The following is a 17834-nucleotide window of genomic DNA, read 5'->3' on the forward strand; positions in this document are numbered from 1 at the left end:
TAGGCAGATCTCTCCCAGTGTCCATGCAAAGCCCTATTGACTTTGTGGGCCCATGTGTCTGGTTCGTGAAGTTTAGATGGCTTTAAGACAAACATTAGTTTAAAAAATATGACAGCCAATTTTTTTCTTCTCCTGATCTCAATTCCTGCAGAATTATCTTTGAGTAACAGTATTAGAGTACCAGCAATCCTATTTTTGACAATTAAAAAAAACAGGTGCACTCTAGAAGTATTGCAGTACTCCCAAAATTAGAGAGAACATGAACTGCAACCTGGAATCAAGACATTCCTAAATTTTGGGAAGGTTTGGATTAAAGTGTAGCAACTCAGGCTATTTCCACAATGGATCTGAATGAAACCCTAGGAACTCTGGAACAGTTGGATCTTGGATTTTATATTTGACAGCTCCAGTCTCTTTGTAATATAAACCTGATAGCCTTCCCATTTCCCACCAGGTGGGCTCCTTCACATCTTACTTCCATGAAGATCTGTTCATTTGTATCCTCAGATGATTGAATGTGGAGTACTGATTGGAGATACAGAGGGCCAGATTTCAATACCCATATTCACACCAAAAGGTACCTTGCTCTGTGACTGAGTAATGCTTCCATGCCTTGTTGTCATGGAGTCACCTGGACAATGCTCTGGAACTACGAAGCCAGTCAGGACTCTGGGGGGAGCATGCCTCCTCTCTCTGAGTATATTGGCTCCAGGGCAAGAAGCTTACACAGTTTCGACCTTCCTGCATCTGACCTCGGCATACTCAGCATTCCCTTCCACACCGTGCGCCTCCTACAGTGAGTCTGCCCCGGTGGGGCTCCTGGGGAAGCCAGAGGGCCCTGCACCCCAACTCCACAGGCAGATGTGACTCTCAGCCAGGTAGTAAAACAGAAGGTTTATTAGTGAACAGGAACATAGCTAGCACAGAAATCAGTGACTTTCAGCCAAGTCCATCTTGGGGGGGAGGTGAGCCCAGAGCCAGAGCTCTGGCCCTCCCTCTGTGCCCCAAGCCACCCGAGAATGACTCGCCTCCAGCTGCCTGGCCCCTGCCCTGCCTGTTGCTCTTCCTCTGGCCTTTGTCTTGCTTCCCTGGCCAAGAGTCACTTGGTTGCATCCCCCCTCCTGGGTCTCAGGTTATGAAGGGGTGGCCATAGCATTTGTGCAGGCAGCTGGAGCAGCCCCTGCAAAAGTCACACACCCTTATTGTCACCACCTAGACATTGGTGCAATACTCAGGGAAACTGAGGCACACACAGCATTCATGCAAAACAGTAAGGGTCACATACAACATAATGAGGGAAAATCCGCACTACGTCACGCTTGCGCAGGGAGCAAAGGAGAGGAGTAGCTCCATCCTATCCCACAAAACTAGAGAGATGTTTTCAAGACTTGGGCAAAGTAGCCTTCTGCTTGATGGTCTAGAGTTACAATGCCTGCTCATTACCCTGGAAACTTGGCAGATGCCTTGGCAATGCCTACTGGCCAGGCCAGTGGGATCCAGAAGGGAAACCATATATAGCTGGCTCTGCAGTCTCCAGGACCATATTAGCTATGTGGTTAGCTGTAATCTCCTAAATTTAAGGTAAAGGAGGCAGTGGTGCTCCTAGGCTTGCCACCTCTTTTTCCAGACCTTCATGGGGATCTGCGCACCAAGAGCCCCATTTAACTTTAGGGGACATTTTAACTTCTGAACATCAAGCACACCTTTAACTTTAGGACCATGAGTAGTCCCATTGATTTAGATTAAACTACTGATGAGAGTAAAGTATGTGCATAAGTAGTTGCAGGATCAGGGCCCAGAGTTGCGGATGTTTGCTGACCCTGAGAGCACCTGCTGGGGCCCTAGTGTGATGGACCCAGTGGAGTGATGTGGTGACTGGAGATAGGTGGGGTGGGGGCTGCACTTTGGTTTTCCTACTCCATATTAGTTAGGTTTTGCAAAAAGCAGGGGCTGCTCAAAAGCAGGCCTGTTTTATCCGCACCCCGGCTCTCTGTTTCCGAAACGACCTCGTCCTGCGACCAGCTGGACACAGCAGCTGATGCACGCAACTCACACAGCTGCACCCCCGCCGCGGAAATGGTTCGGCCCTATGCCCTCCCCCCTCAGGCGGAAGGAATGGTTTGCTCCCGTGCGCAAGAGCGTGGTAGGAAGAGGCTGGTGTGCGCGCATGAGACACATTGGTTGCTAAGGTGTCCGGTTGTTGTGGGGGAGGAAGGGGAGGTGGCCGGGCAGGAAGGGCTCGGGAGGGAGTATGACCCGGAAGCGGTATGCCGCGCCGTCCGTTTCCGGCACAGTTGTAGTTGGCCTAGTCGTTGCCGGCCCCAGGAGGCGGCCATTTTCCATGGGAGTGGAGCAGCTGAACGCTGCTTCTCCCGGCGGCCGCGGCCAGAGGGAGTGAGAGGCGAAGACCGGCGGGCGTGTAGATCGCCGGCGCGGGAGAAGGGGGAGTCGCCGCCGTCGCCGCCCTCATAGAGGGGAGGATGTTTTCCTTCTCTACCACCGTGCAGCCCCAGGTGAGAGTGCTGGCGCGCGGGTGCGACTCGGGATACGGGGGAGCAGGGGGGCGTCCCCGCCCCACGGTGCTACTGAGAGGGAATGGGTCGGCTGGGCAGCTCCCGCCCGTTGCGTCGGAGCCGTCGCGCTGAGGCTCCGCCCCAGAAAGTCCTTGCGGGGGCGGGTTGCAACTTGCTAGAGAGGCCAGCCTGGGGTAGCGGGCGGGGTGAGAAGGCGATTGCTGCTGTTGCTTCTTCAGGGAGGGATTCTGAGAAGCTGGCGGGTTGGCGCCCAGAGGTGAGACCTGGCCACTAGCTTGTCTCCTGACAAACACCTGCACGGGGGAAGCTAGCAGGAAATACTCCGATACCCCGACCCGGTCCTGAGCGGAGAGCGGGTTCCCCATCTTCTCTCTCGAGTTCTCTCCCCCGTGGTGGCTCGGCTAGGGAGTTTCTCTCTCTCTCTCGCTTTCTCTCTTTCTCTCCTTTCTGAACTGACAAAGGAGATTGTGACACTTCCTGGGCTCTGTCACGTCATGTGTCGACGGTGGGAGGAAGGAGGGGTGTGATACAATAGACTACCACAGTGGTTAGAGTGCTGGCCTGGGAAACTTCGGGTCAAATCCCTGCTTGGTCACAGACTTCTGAGCAACCTTTAAAAGTCGGTTTCTCTGTGCCTGGTTTTCCCATTTGCAAAATGTGGACGTTAGCACAGCCCTGCCTCATATGGGTGTTGTGTTGTATATTAAAAATTGTGGGGTGCTTATATGCCACAGTAATTGGAGGCCATATAAATACCTAAGAGAGAGACCTACATAATACACATAGTCATCCTTGATTGGATCTCAGCTTCTGACAACACCTAAGCTTCTGATAAATGTGCAGCTTACTGCCTTTTTTACATTCCAGATTCTGATGCAGTATAATAGAGTCTACACATGTCTTGTTCCTTAGCATTTCTTATTCCCTTCCTGTTAGGCCCAATCCCCTGCCCTGGTTAGATGCATGGGTGTTATACTATTATTTTTTTCTTGCTTGGGCTACAATATGGCTTACTAACATAGTTATAACACTTCCCCAGTTTACATAGAGAAGAAGTACTTTTGTAACAAATGCTAGTAACCAATAATACTGGCATGATTATTTGTCCTATTCACACAGAATGTAAGAGTAGAGATTTTAAGATTAAACCAAACAGGAAATGTCAGTTGTGTTAAAAGTACAATGTGTAAGGCTCTCTGAAAACTCTCAGGCTTGGGTCTGCCCTCAGCTTTTGTTTGTGTGACTTTTTAAATATCCCATCCCTGGTTCAGTTGAGCTAGTACTAGATTGTACACCATACTGGCACTTCTCTAGTGGCCTCTTTGGTTTCTTCAGGATTAAATTTTTTTCTCCCCAGGGGTGTTACTTAGCTGGCCTCAGCTTTTCCCAGGATCCTCTCCCTCATCCTTTACTTTGCTGATTTTAGGTATACTAGTTCCCAGTTTTAGCAAGCCTGGGAGCTACCAAAGCATCACTTGGCTGGTCTCAGTTCGGTGGGAAAACAATTGACTAATAAGATTAGCGCAGTGCATTATAAAGAAATAAAACTTTACGTTTAAAATATTTCAACTACATCTGTAAAATGTTGAACATGCAGCATTCTGGCCACATTTCTGGTCCAGCAAGAGAAGCAAATGGGGAGAGAGAGTCATTATTATATAGATTACCAGTTTACAAATTAATACTTTTGTTTAAACCAGTCAGTTGATGCACATATACTTTGTATTGCCCAGACTTAGCCCACTTATAAGCAAGCTGCCTAAGCAAGATCTCCTGGACAACTAAATTCTGAAAGAGAAAATGGAAGGTAGAACACCAGTGAAATCTAAAACTGTAGCGAAATTTCAGATAAATGCACGTATTTATTTGGCAAAGTTGAACTCTTTCTCTAAGAAAATAAAATATCTAGATTATCCTTTTGTGGCACTCTAGTCTCCTCACTATTTTTGTCCTCCATACATTCCATTAGACGAGCATTACACTTTTACCATATAATACATAGTCGGAAACTGGATGTGCTGTGGGATTCTGTTTGAGAAATCAGCTTCTTCCAAATCCTGGTTTAGTGGACACCTGCTCTAGTGTGATAGAAACCACTCTGATCCTGTTTACAAGATGAACCAATGCATTGTGGAGCCTGGACAATCACAGCTAAATGAATATATCTCTTAAATATTTAAATGGACACTTAACTTGAAATCTAGTCTTTAAAATAGGTTCATTTATTTCTCTTGTCTTTAGGTTCCTTTGCTTTTTTTTTTATGGTTCTGTAATCACATTTACTTTTCAAATGTCTTTGCTCTGCTGCATGTGAAAGACTCTCTCAAACAGGAGATTGACTGGAGACAGAATGAAATTTACTTTGTATAAAGTGCTGTTTAATGAAACCAAACAATATTTTTTCTCTGATTTTTCAGTTACACTAATCTTAGAAGATATAATAATACTGAGAAAAAATCGGAAGTATAATTTTTTTTTAAACTGGCAGTTGCTTTCTCTTCTGACCGCTTACTGTTAACTACTTATTTCCTGGGTCACTGCCACCCAGATATGGCAGTACTTGTCATATTCTCTCCCGGCTCTCTTGCCTATCCTCTTCCATCATTCTTACCTATACTTGTGTGAGGGCACAGCATGAATCCTCAGGCAAGGCGGGACCAATTAATGGCTTAGGCCACTGGGACTAGTATAGCTTAGCAGCAGGTGTACCTACGTGCATATTAGTCCCAGTGATATATGCCATTAATTGGTCACGTCCTGCCTAGGTATCTGTGTATGTATTTTGGTGGGCTACGCACTGATACAGTTACAAGAAACCACATAACAATTTTGAACAACCATGTTGGTAGTATGGATACTTCAGACATTGAATAAACAAACTATCAAACTTGGCTGAACTCTGTGACCATAAAGCGGTGTGGTGTGATCGTGTAGATTGGTCCAAAGTGTTAGTGAAGTTAAGTAATTTAACAACATAGCTTAAACTACAGTAGGACTTCAGAGAAACTGATTTGTGCCGTTGGAAACCAAAGAAGCATTGCAATTGTTCTCACTTAATTTTGGGCAGAGTTAGGGAGAATCCTGCAAAAATAGAAGTTTAGGAGAGGGCATTGTGTGATTTACTATTAGACCATTTTACTTTCCTATATCATCTTTGTGTTGTTTCCTAAATCCAAGACTTCTAAATATATAAGTAGATTTAAAGTGGGTTTAGAAAACAAACATTTGTAAATTATCTAAAAAAGTATTAATAGTAGCAAAAGTTACACCAACATGTTTTAACATATATTATTTCTTCTAAAGAGAGACCTATGCTAGTTGTAGAAACTTTTCAGAAAGGATAAACTCCAAGATATAAGTAGAGTTGCAAAAATACATCAGAGGTCAACATTTTTCTTGAAAAGGCCCCTTTAATGTCTTCTAAGTGCGCTTCAATAATACCTAGGCAATTCTCTCCCAGGTGAGGTTGCAATGGCACCTCACACTATACATTGATCACTAACACAACAAACAAATGACAGGATCACAATAAAAGTGGCAAAACATGATTCGTTTTGCAATAGCTAATTTCTTTATCTGCTATTGTTATTAAGAAATTTATAAAAAGATAAATTTTGTGAGAAGAGAATTTTTTAGTTAACAGAAGGCTAATGGGTATCTTAAGTGCAAATTGAGGCTGTCCATTCTTTGCTTAAAAGTTGATTTTTTCCCCCCTACTCTGTGTTTGAGTATCTAACATGTTGTTTTGTACATCAGGCAACCTGGGTTCTGTTTCCTACTTTGGTAGACTGCCAGTGTGACTTAATCTGTCTTGCTTTCTTACTGTCTGATGATCGTTAACTCTTTGTGTCTCCATCTGTAAAATGGAGATATCTACCCCTTGTACCTTAGAGGCAAAGTTCAAAAAGCATGTTGAGAACTTAACTTAGAAGGCACTGTATAAGATCATCATTTTATACAGTATCTGAGATGGGAATGTATTTAGATATTTAAATACTGAAAAGAAAATTCATGTATGGCATTATATTCTGTTAGTGTGATTGATTACATTAATCTTTCATTTCTACCAGGTTACAGTTCCTCTGAGTCACCTCATCAATGCCTTCCATTCACCAAAAACCTCAGCTACTTCTGTCAGCACAGCATCTATTCAGTCTCTACAGAGGGATACAGCCCCAGAACATGATGCTCAAAGCAGTGAGGTAATAAGAATTTTGGAGAGATGGGATTATATTTACATTTAAATGAGGTCTGAAGATTTTTCATTTTTTTTTTAAATTGTCAAGTTTACATACAATTTGCTATCTTACAGCTAGTGTAGTATGTTTGATATAACAGGGAGCGGGAGGGTTGGATGGATCGCAGGTTCTGAAGGGGCCAGTCAGGGGGCAGGGGCCAGGCTGTTTGCGGAGGCACAGCCTTCCCTACCCAGCCCACCATACCGTTTCACAACCCCGATGTGGCCCTCGGGCCAAAAAGTTTGCCCACCCCTGCTGTAGAATATGGATGTTTTGTGTGAGCTACATGAGGTCATCATATGGGATATATGTTTGACAGCCTTGATCAAGAATCCATCTTTGTCAGGTAGAACATCATGGGTTTTGAGCTGATGCTAGTGTAAGATCAGTGTTCTGCAGTTCTAGTTTTGTCATATTAACTGGCTTATGCATAATTAATCAGAAAACAAGTGAAACATTTTACTCATACAAAAGGGTAAATATTTTGATTGATAGGATAAGGTCTCTCTCCTCCTCCCTCCCAAATAGGCACAAATGAGGCAAAGAGCCAAATTCTAGTTTGTAATATGTACGTTGACTGCCAACACTGGCATGACTCCCTGTGCTTGAGCCATGAATACAAAATCCCTTTCCCTTCAGTGTGATTATACAAAACAGTGATCAGAGCTTGTTTATCTGGGTTTCTACAATTGTTCAGTTTCTGTAATTTTTTAAAACCACTGTGAAATATCCAATATCCACATTTCCTCAATTTCTCACCCCCCCCCCCCCCCCAAAAAAAAAAAAGACTGGCAAAAAAGCCAGAAATTGCAGAAGATTCTGCACCTCAGTCATTCTGACTAGTGGATAGCTGCTGTTGCACAGTCTTGGGGGATTTTTCTTCTCTCTGACAAAATAGCAACATCTCAAAGATTAGAAGGATGCTGGATGCTGAGAGGGGCAGGAAAATAATGCATCTGTGTGCTCAAACCAGAACAATAGTAGAAAACATGAATAAAAATAGATAATTTTTATAAAAATCAGATTTTTTAATTTATATTTGAAAAGATAGATTCAATATAAAGTTATTTAACATTAAGTTACGTTAGCTGAATTTACTGTAATATATTAAAATAATTCACATTCGATTTAAAAAAAAATAGTAAGCAGTACATGTGGTTACTAAAGTTTTTTAATGAAAGTCAGACTACTGAACTGATGGGAAATCACTGGGTAAGCACCTGGAGCCAGAGTTTGAAGTGCTAAACCAGCTTTTGACAGCAATAACCTCTTTTGTGAGTGCAGGGAAAATATTTTCTTTTACGTTTTATTCAAATAGTTCAGTTGAATGACTAATTCGTTGAAAGTTAAGAAAATAATTGGGAGTTGAACAAGCAGGAAAGCCTGTTTTACTCTTCCAATCTATAAATAGAAACTATGCATGAGAGGATGAGATCTACTAATTATAAAATCTTGAAGGACATGGTGACCGGAAACAATCAGTTCACTAATTACAGCTAATACTTTGTTTGTTTAATAAACCAGTCAGTTTTAAATGCCAAACATGTTTTGATAAACTTTTTTCCTATATATTCAGCACATCTAAGGTAGTTGTTTTTAACTAATAAAACAACTTTGAAATGTTGTTTGTGTGCATTTAATTGAATACCAGTTTCCATCCAAATAAAGCTTGAAACAAATCACAAGATAACAATCATCCAATAAATTAGAAATGCGGCATTCACCATTTTTTTTAACATAACATTAACATTATTCACATTCTTAATTTTTACGTTAAGCTGTATAATTGCTTACCTAAATGTGTATAGATGTGTATCGTCCTGGTAGCAAAAAGTATCACCAAATTTAGTGTTAAGGCTGTAGCTGGTTGCTGTTCAGCATGTTTTAATGATTACCAACTAATAAGAATCAACTTTTTCTTTAGGAAAATGAGAAGTACAAATACAAAACAGGATTTAAAATTGACAATTTAAATCAAGGTTTCTTGACTGCTGACTTAAATCATGACTAAAATTGGTGATTTAATTCACTTTGACTTAAATCAATCTACTTTGCTTTCAAATATGAAGAGAACATTCTTAGCATGGACTAAGCAGACAAATGGCTATATATTAGCAAACAAGCGCACTCTGATTAATACACACAGGATGGCATACTACAGAAGGTTATTTTATATCAATAACTGGTTTAATTTTTCTCTTAGAGTTTTTAATTAAGTCTTCCTATTTTTCTCCATCTAAAATGTGTTTTTCACTTTAAAATTCTTTCTTCTTTAAAAATCTGATAGTTGAAGCTGTATCAGTAATTCTGTGAAAATATCTCCTTCTTAGCACTTTTTTTTCATGAGGTGACCTGATGTTATTAAAAAAAGAAAAGGAGTACTAGTGGCACCTTAGAGACTAACCAATTTATTTGAGCATGAGCTTTCGTGGGTGCATCCGATGAAGTGAGCTGTAGCTCACGAAAGCTCATGCTCAAATAAATTGGTTAGTCTCTAAGGTGCCACTAGTACTCCTTTTCTTTTTGCGAATACGGACTAACATGGCTGCTACTCTGAAACCTGATGTTATTAAATATTAGAATACTTCTCTTATTGCTTTACAGCCTGTTCTGAATCTGAGAGACCTGGGATTGTCCGACTTGAAAGTTAGCCAGCTCGATGAACTAGTGAACAGGTTGCTTCCTGGCTATTGTACAGAAAACAAAATCTCTTCCCAGTGGAATACATCCTATATCTCTGCACAGTCCTTCTTTGAAAATAAACATGGTATGTTCCGGGGTGGTATGTCAGTATTACCATTTCAACAGAAATAAAAATGGGACTAGAGAAAGCTGTCGCACTTAAATTTTCAAGCTGAAACCATGGTAAATCAAGCCATAGGTCATTATTTTATACAATTACTTAGTTTGTTTTAAACCACAATCTACTGGAACTGTCCATAGAAAAAAAAGTCAGATACCAGTGTCATTTGCTATACAGATAATTTGTAGAGTTTTCCTCTGAGTTTGTTGAATATCTTGTAGTGTATTTCCAGTCACGCTCAGTGTTTGTCAGATTGTGAGACTTAGCTATTTTAGAGTTCAGTTTTTTTCTTCAGTCTGATATTCAGCTCAGCTGTAGTAGCTAATTTTATCAATTTAACATTGAGGCAAATGCAACCCTCTTATCTGATGGCAGGACTGAGCTGCTAGTTTCATTTACCAGTTAGGGCTTGTCTACACTACAACCTGGGATCAAGGCTGCAGCGATTGATCCACTGGGGGTCAATTTAGCAGGTTTAGTGAAGACCCACTAAATTGACCGCCAGTCGCTTGGTCGTCGGCTCCGGTACTCCACCAGATTGAGAAGAGTAAGGGGAGTCGACGAGAGAGCATCTCACAGCGACACAGCATAGCGTGCATCTCGTGGTAAGTGGATCTAAGCTACGTCAATTTGAATTACGCTATTCACGTAACTCAAATTGCGTGGCTTAGATCGACTTTCCCTTATAGCGCAGACAAAGCCTTAAACTCAGTGAATGGAAGGAGAAACTGAGTGTAACTACTAGTGTATCTGTCTCTGAATATGATGTGTTAGTCTAGATAAAGTCCTCCTTTTCTCTGAAGAATTTTTATAGCTTTTAAACTACAGAAATGTTGATATGAGTTGAAAAGGAATTCAGATTGGCTTCACTGTTAGTATGTGTTGCTAACTGTGTCATTACAGAAAATAATGTAAGAACTTGGGAATTTCTATGGTCAGTGTTATGCAGGAGTTCACACTAGATGATCTTAGTGGTACCTTCTGGCTCTAGAATCTGGGTGTCTATTAAACCCCCCCAACCCCCCAATTTTTTTTTTTTTTTGATGATGGCCTTATCATTTGACTCTTCTGCCAAATTCAAAAGGAATGTTGCTGCAGAAGCAAGGTCTTGGTAGAAGTGTCCTGATTGTACTAGCAGCGGAAGCAATTAACTGGTATCTAAATTGCTGCCTCCACAGCATAGCAGTTGGGAGACTAGGAAGAGGGAAATCAGCTCGAGGCTAGCCTCAGAACAGAAGTACTAAAGGAACTGCATCCTGAGTTGGTATAAATGGGAGAAATAACTTGCAGAGACAAGTCCCCTGTTGAAAGGGGAGAGTTACAAAGGTTTTTGGGAGTCTTCAGAGCTATGAAAGTCCAGTTCATAAGATTGATCTTTTCACTTAGGGTGACAGAGGCCTGATTACACAACAGCATTAGGTCGATGTAAGGCAGCTTACATTGACCTAATTATGTCAGTGTACATATTACAGCCTTGCTTCTGCCCATGTAAGTGCTCTAGTACGCTGATATGGTACCTCCACAAGAGGCGTAGAGCTTACGTTGGTGTAGTTAGGGCGACGCAGTGTCCCTGTAGACGCTGTATTACTTACATCTATTGACAGTCATTGTCAGTTTCAAGGCTCTGCTTGAGCTGTGAATTGACAAGAAAGGCAGCTCCCAGCTCGGCTGCTGCCCAGTCTGCTCCAACCCAGGGTGTTGCTCAGGCTGCCGCCCAGGCTCCCCACAGGGAGTCCTGCGGTCCTGGCTCCCCACTCCCTGCTGGGCTGCCGTCCGGGTTCACAGCTCCCTGCTCACATCTGGACTGCCCCCCTGGGCTTTTGACTCCCTGCTCCCCACTGGGAGCGTGGCTGCACCGAGGGGGGAGCTCTGTGCCTGGAGCGCAGTGCAGCTGCCTGGCTCCCAGCAGGGAGCTGAGAAGCCCAGTGTGGCGTCCCTATTTCCAGTAGGGGGTAGGGAGGAGCTGGGCTCCTGGCGGGGAGCTGTGTGCAGAGCTGAGAGCCCTGGCTCTCACCCCCTCACATTGCCCCTCTTAAGTTGGTGGAAGCGCTCCAGGACATGCACCACTGACAGAAGGGCAGTGTGGACATGAACCACCACAGTTGCGGTGGCTGTAAGTTTATTTAACATAGGTCAACTTAAGTTTATAGTGTAAACGTGCCCTGGGTAGAGCTATTGGTGGGAGAGGAGTCCTGCCACAGGCTGAAGAGCTGCTAAAACTCCAGTGTAGGGGAAAGAAATCTTAGAATAGTAGAAGCTGCTTCAGGACTGAAGCAAGCTCATTGTAACAGCTGAAAGCAGAATATATTTTATTTTCTTGTAGAAGTTCTGTTTAACAGCATGTCCTTATGTCACTGAAATAAACCACCAAGATTCAAGATGAAATATTTTACTATCTTATGTAGCAGGTTAGTTAGCTTTTTAGTGATTTATCCTTACTTATTTCTTAAACTTTAAGGCTAAGATTTGTAAAGTTGCCTAAGGGCTTTGGATACCAAAATTGAGAATTAGGTGGAATCAGCCTAAGTATTACAAAACTTTTCCTGAGTTTTAGGTGTAATTTCTTTACCAGAGTGTGTTTTTAATTTAGCTGTGTTAATGAAGTACTGCTGACAACGAGCTTTGAAAGTTCCACAATTGTAAACACTTATGCGGGATGCCAGCTCACACTGCTTTTCGCTGTTACTCTTACATCTTATTACAACTTCATTTATATATGTGCTCATAATTAAAGATTGTATAGTAATACATACATACATACAAGGGTGCACAATTAAGGTTGTACATTTAACTCTAACTTTTGCATTTCCAGGCTTTTGAGCATTTAAAATGTTACCTTAATGTTTCATTAATATAAGCGTTTTTTGTATTTTAATATACCCTTTAGTTACATTTAAGAAGATGGCCCAGAATGATCCTTAGATTTAACCAATTTATATAAATATCTTCTTTGAACATGTGCTTACAAATATATATTTGGCTTCATGGTCCCCTGATTCATCATTTTGTGGACCATATCTGTGCCACCTTTGAAGCCTGCCTAATGGAGATGTTGAAATCAGTTTCTTAGCAGTACAATGCATTTCATTGACACTAAACCAGCGATACTCAGATCTCAGTGCTTCAGAAGTTAAATTAGCGTTCAGCGCTACTGCAAAGAGCAACAGTAGTGTGAATTCATTGTTTCATTTACTATATATTTTTTATGTATGTAAAATTCTCACAGCAAAATGACTGACCAAGTATTATTAACCAATAAAATAATATAGTAAAAGCATTCTGATTGGTTAATAATTAAATCACACTTTGTTTTAAAATCACGTGTCGCAAAAAGCGGCAGAAAACACATTAAAGAGTCACTTGTGGCTTGTGAACCTCAGTCTGAGTAGCGCTATTTTGAACAATGGATATGTGACATGCTTGTGGTATGCTATCTATTCACAATAGGTAACATTTTTGAAATGGTATTTGCTGACGCATTTCCTGCTCTGTTGTCCCTTTTCCACTTCTTGTTGCCTCCATGCTATACTGCAACTATTAAACAAATCAAATATATCTTAGTGTCATCTTAAAATGTCTTAATGCTTTGTACATACCTTATTTTTAAATCCATTCATGAAATGAGTCTCAACACAGAAATCCTGTGAGAGTCCAGTTAACTGGGATTTTCCTGTGCAGTTGCAGGATCCCGAGTCTTAGCTGGAATATTTGTTTTCACCTGGAAGTTCTAATTAAAAGGATTCTAGCGTACTGAGAAAGTGTCCAAAATGAGGAAATTCAGTAATTCCCACTATATGTTGTTAGTAATGGTTTCTTTATTATTCTGTGCTGGAACTTCAAGTGACCAGATATAAATAAAGTAGACATTTGGATTCAACATAATTAAGAATAATTTAGTCTAAGTAAAAAGTCTAGTGTGAAATATCATGTACCTAAAATGGAAATCATGCTTATGTTGTTGAATCTTTTTTTCTAGGTTTCATGGATGTCTTTAGAACTTTACGCACCTCTTACTTATACAGACAGCATCCTAGTCCCCTCCAGCGTGTGTGTTCAGACCTTCAGCGCTGGCCAGGTATGAAGCAAGAAACTACCACATGAGATCAGTTAATTTGTTTTTAACTTACATCATGTTTTTTTTTCCCCTGGGAAATTCTACTTAGTTTGAGTAAAGGGGGCATTCAGCAAATATTGGCAAACTTACTTGAATTTGGTACTTTACTTTTTTAAAAAGTCATCCTAAGGGCTTTCTGTTCTTACGAGTTTTTGGGGTGTTAAATCAGAAGAGATCTTTAGAAACATGGTTTCTTGGTAAAGTCAATAAATATGACATCATTAATAGACCTTGCTTTAAGGTGTGAAATTCTTAAGTTATGTTATTGAAGAGGACCTATACCCCCTCATCTTTTAAGTCAAATAAGTAAATTCAATCTGACATTAGTGCTAGTGAGCTTTAAGATGTAACTTGTGTCGCTCTCCTTTGGTTTTGTAGTAGGATTGCAGTTCATTTAATTAAATATGCTGAGGGATTCAGAATGATTTTAGTGTTAATTGGGGAACTTGGGTTGCAAGAGGCTTTTTGGAGTGAGTGTAGCCATTCAAAGGCTCAGATAAAACTTTAAGACTAATTGAAGTGACTAGTGATTTATTCTTGTCACCCAGCACCTTTAGTATAGTCGCTTATATATTTATTGCATAAATAATAAAAACAAAGAGTATCATTTGTAAGAGGCTTTGGAGAAATAAGACAGAGGAAGAACCTACAAATATGGTGTAACCTTGATTTGTTTGACAAATTCCTTCTCTGCTTAAAGAGGAAATATGATGTTAAAGGAAAGTGTTTTTGTTTAAGTTTTCATACAGTCTCGGGGTTTTAAGACTTTGAAATCAAGAGCAAGACGTCTGCAGTCGACATCTGAACGATTTGCAGAAACAGAAAATGTGTCCCCTTCATTTGTAAAGGCAAGTACAAAGAGCTACATTTTTGAGATCATGACTACTGTGAAGAAATTGAAGACTTAACTCATGACATTTCATTACTGAATAATCAGTAATGTTCTCACTTATTGAAAGGAAAATCTTCCTAGATCTTATAACTTGAATGAATTGAAAGGATTCCATTTCCCCCTCCTTAATCCTGCATCCAGGACTTGCTCTACTATTGCTGATATAAGGATCCCCAAATCTATTACATCTTGTAATGATGGCAGGTTGAAAACCTAAAAGAGTAAATTTTTAATTCCAAAATAAAATATTTTGCTTCTGACTTTATTTTTAAAATAAATTACAAAATAATCTTGGAGACCAGTGAAGCACTCCTAAATGTAGAAATTCAGTGAGTGGTTTCACTTATAAATGGTGCTTTTTTGTACTATAGCAGTTGTAACTTGGCTACTGCTTTAAGAATAGCTACTTTGGTGGCTGATGTCTTTTTAACGTTGTAGCATGCTTACCTGAACAGGATGTGTCTTCCTGAGTTAAAGCTAACTTGCAGAAATCTAATGCAGTAAACCCAGTGACCCAGATCTTGGAGTAGCCAGTAAATTTTGTTATTGGAATAGCTACTCTGTCACGGATGCCCTGTATAGTAGAACCTCAGATTTACAAACACCAGAGTTATGAACTGACCAGTCAACTGCACACCTCATTTGGAACCGGAAGTATGCAAGCAGGCAGCAGAGACACAAAAATGAAAACAAAAACAAAACCTCTCAAATACAGTATTGTGTTAAATGCAAACTACTAAAAAAAAAAGGGGGGGAAGTTTAAAAAAACAAATGATTTGACAAGGTAAGGAACCTGTTTCTGTTCTTGTTTCAAGATGGTTAAAAGCAGTATTTTTCTTCTGCATAGTAAAGTTTCAAAGCTGTATTAAGTTAATGTTCAGTTGTAAACTTTTGAAAGAAGAGCCATAACATTTTTGTTCCAAGTTACAAACATTTCAGAGTTACAAACAACCTCCATTCCCAAGGTGTTTGTAACTCTGAGGTTCTACTGTATAACGTTTTGTAAACTGAAAACAAATGAATATTGCTAATGTCTGACAGTTCCTCACTGAAAAACTTGCACATCAGGAAGCCAATTCACTATCGTTTTTGCTCTGCATGAAAACTGGCTCTCTATCAAAATGAATACAAATTAATATTAGTGTGCAATGTATGTTTAGGGACTCCTTTTGAGAGACCGAGGATCTGATGTTGAAAGCTTAGACAAGTTAGTGAAAACAAAAAATGTACCTGAAGCTCATCAAGATGCATTTAAAACTGGTTTTGCTGAGGGCTTTTTGAAAGCACAGGCACTGACGCAAAGAACAAATGGTAAGCTGCTTTACCGTAATACCATCACATTCTGTTTTTTGGAAAGTAGTTTATTTCTTCGTATTTAAAAAAAAAATTTTTTTTCTTTTACAGATTCCTTAAGACGAACACGTCTTTTTCTCCTTGTTTTGTTACTGCTTGGTATTTATGGCTTGTCAAAAACCCCATTTTTATCTGGTAAAGGCTCCTTTTCTGATACTGGTTTGTTAACTTTTCATTCCTTTAACCTTTCGCTTTACTCAGTTTCTTTGTGTTCAGGTTGAACACTAAGTAAAATGTGTATTGTACTTTGTATTGTGATTATTTAGTGTATTGTGATTGGTTTCAAAATACCAAAGGAATTTAAGCAATATTTATTGCTTTTGCATTCAGCACTTCAAAAGATAACTACAAAGTGTAAAGTAATTTTTTTTTCTTACTCTGATACTCTGTCAATTCTTGACTTTCTTGATAAAACTCTTGCAAATGAGAGTGGAGGGAGCCGAATAAGTAATGTGACCCAGAATTTAGGTCGATCTGTTCTCATTTGGGTCAATAGTGAGAAAAAGACTTCTTGCCATTTGGTGGCTCTCATGTGATCTCGCCTAGCTTCTAGTGACCAGGTGCTTATGTTGCCAAAAGCACCATCATAAATTTATGCTTGTTAGCTATCTCATCTGAATGGCCAAAGGCTGAATGTGTCAATGTTGGACTACAGTTCCATATTTAGGGGTGATCCCTCTGGAACAGAGGTGAGATTCATTGTTGTGGCATTGTGGGGAAGTTTGTACAACTACCCATGTATATTTTTTTGTGGAGACAGGACTTCTTCCTGAGCTGTGGAGGAATGATCTCTAAAATGAACCAAAAAGCAATTGGTTAATCTCTCTCATAACCACTGAATTCAGTTCATATAGCTATTAAATATATGTGGAAAAAATCTAAACCTTAATTGTTCTACAAAATGAAGCTATTAAAATATTTATTATAGCTGGACACTTGTAAATGGAAACATTGCTCTCAAAAAAAGATATGGATGGCATAACACAGGCAGATTAACTGTGCATATCCATTAAAAATATAATATATGTAGTCTTGGAATTAAATGGCATCTTGTATACTGAAACATCCCCCCTTCTGGTTTGCCTGCAGTACGCTTTCGGACAACATCTGGGCTTGATGCAGCAGTTGATCCTATTCAGATGAAAAATGTCACCTTTGAACATGTTAAAGGGGTAAGTTAAAAAATTAGCTTTGCGTGGATCGCTTGTTGCCAAACTGAGACCCTAATAAATTATGGGTTCTTGCAGGTATTTCCTAAAAGTGGTAGCCCATGGCTAAAAGTCTTGTTTTTATAGGACTGGCTATAGAATGATAGAATTAGGTCTGCACTGTGAATGAATCATAAACCTAGAAAAGCAAGGAAGTGAAGACCAGCATTGCATTTCCAAATTGTTCTATAGTTAGTAGAGAGGCAACAAGGTTTTAGAGTGCAGGGAAGTAGCTGCCAACTGATTTTTGTTTTCTGTAGGCAATATGGGTTGAGGGGGAAGTCTGTGGTGTATGTTCTATCTTCCTGGTGCCTGGAATAGATTATTTCACAAACTAACATTCTCAAACTGTAGTAGCCAAGCATAAGTATATTTTTGTTGCCACTGTGGTGAGTGACATGTCTGCATCCACAAGCTTCAAGTATTACCAGATGTTGGGAATGAATGCTTAAGGACAGCACAGTCTCTACTAAGCCAGAATTACCACTGAAGAAGGCTACTCTAGGTGCTTAAAACGTCAGAAGGCATTTGTTTCTGATTCCCCTAATCTTCTTAATAGGGAGCTATTTCAATGGGTAGTTATTTGCCTGCACTCTAAATTCCTGTTGAATCTCTACTGCAAAAATTTTTGATTTATCTGAAATAAATAGTTGTGATAGTCTCATTGGAGAAAACTTGGCCATTAACTTCAG

General features: G+C 40.2%; 1 protein-coding gene across 2 annotated transcripts in view; it reads left to right on the plus strand.

The window, feature by feature from the left end:
- Nucleotides 1-2271: 2271 nt before the first annotated feature.
- The window catches only part of YME1L1 (YME1 like 1 ATPase), a 31843-nt gene continuing 16280 nt past the window's right edge, over nt 2272-17834 (plus strand). Inside the window, exons 1-8 of one of the 2 annotated variants that reach the window (XM_048837808.2) lie at nt 2272-2513; nt 6605-6736; nt 9377-9539; nt 13552-13650; nt 14428-14537; nt 15742-15892; nt 15986-16093; nt 17024-17106. In XM_048837808.2, coding sequence (XP_048693765.1) covers nt 2481-2513; nt 6605-6736; nt 9377-9539; nt 13552-13650; nt 14428-14537; nt 15742-15892; nt 15986-16093; nt 17024-17106 — 879 coding nt within the window. In that variant the 5' untranslated portion in view covers nt 2272-2480. The remainder of the gene's footprint in view (nt 2514-6604; nt 6737-9376; nt 9540-13551; nt 13651-14427; nt 14538-15741; nt 15893-15985; nt 16094-17023; nt 17107-17834) is intronic. The other variant, XM_048837809.2, reaches the window with a different exon arrangement.

This window comes from Caretta caretta, chromosome 2 (genome assembly GCF_965140235.1).
Source record: "Caretta caretta isolate rCarCar2 chromosome 2, rCarCar1.hap1, whole genome shotgun sequence".
Taxonomy (NCBI): domain Eukaryota; kingdom Metazoa; phylum Chordata; order Testudines; family Cheloniidae; genus Caretta; species Caretta caretta.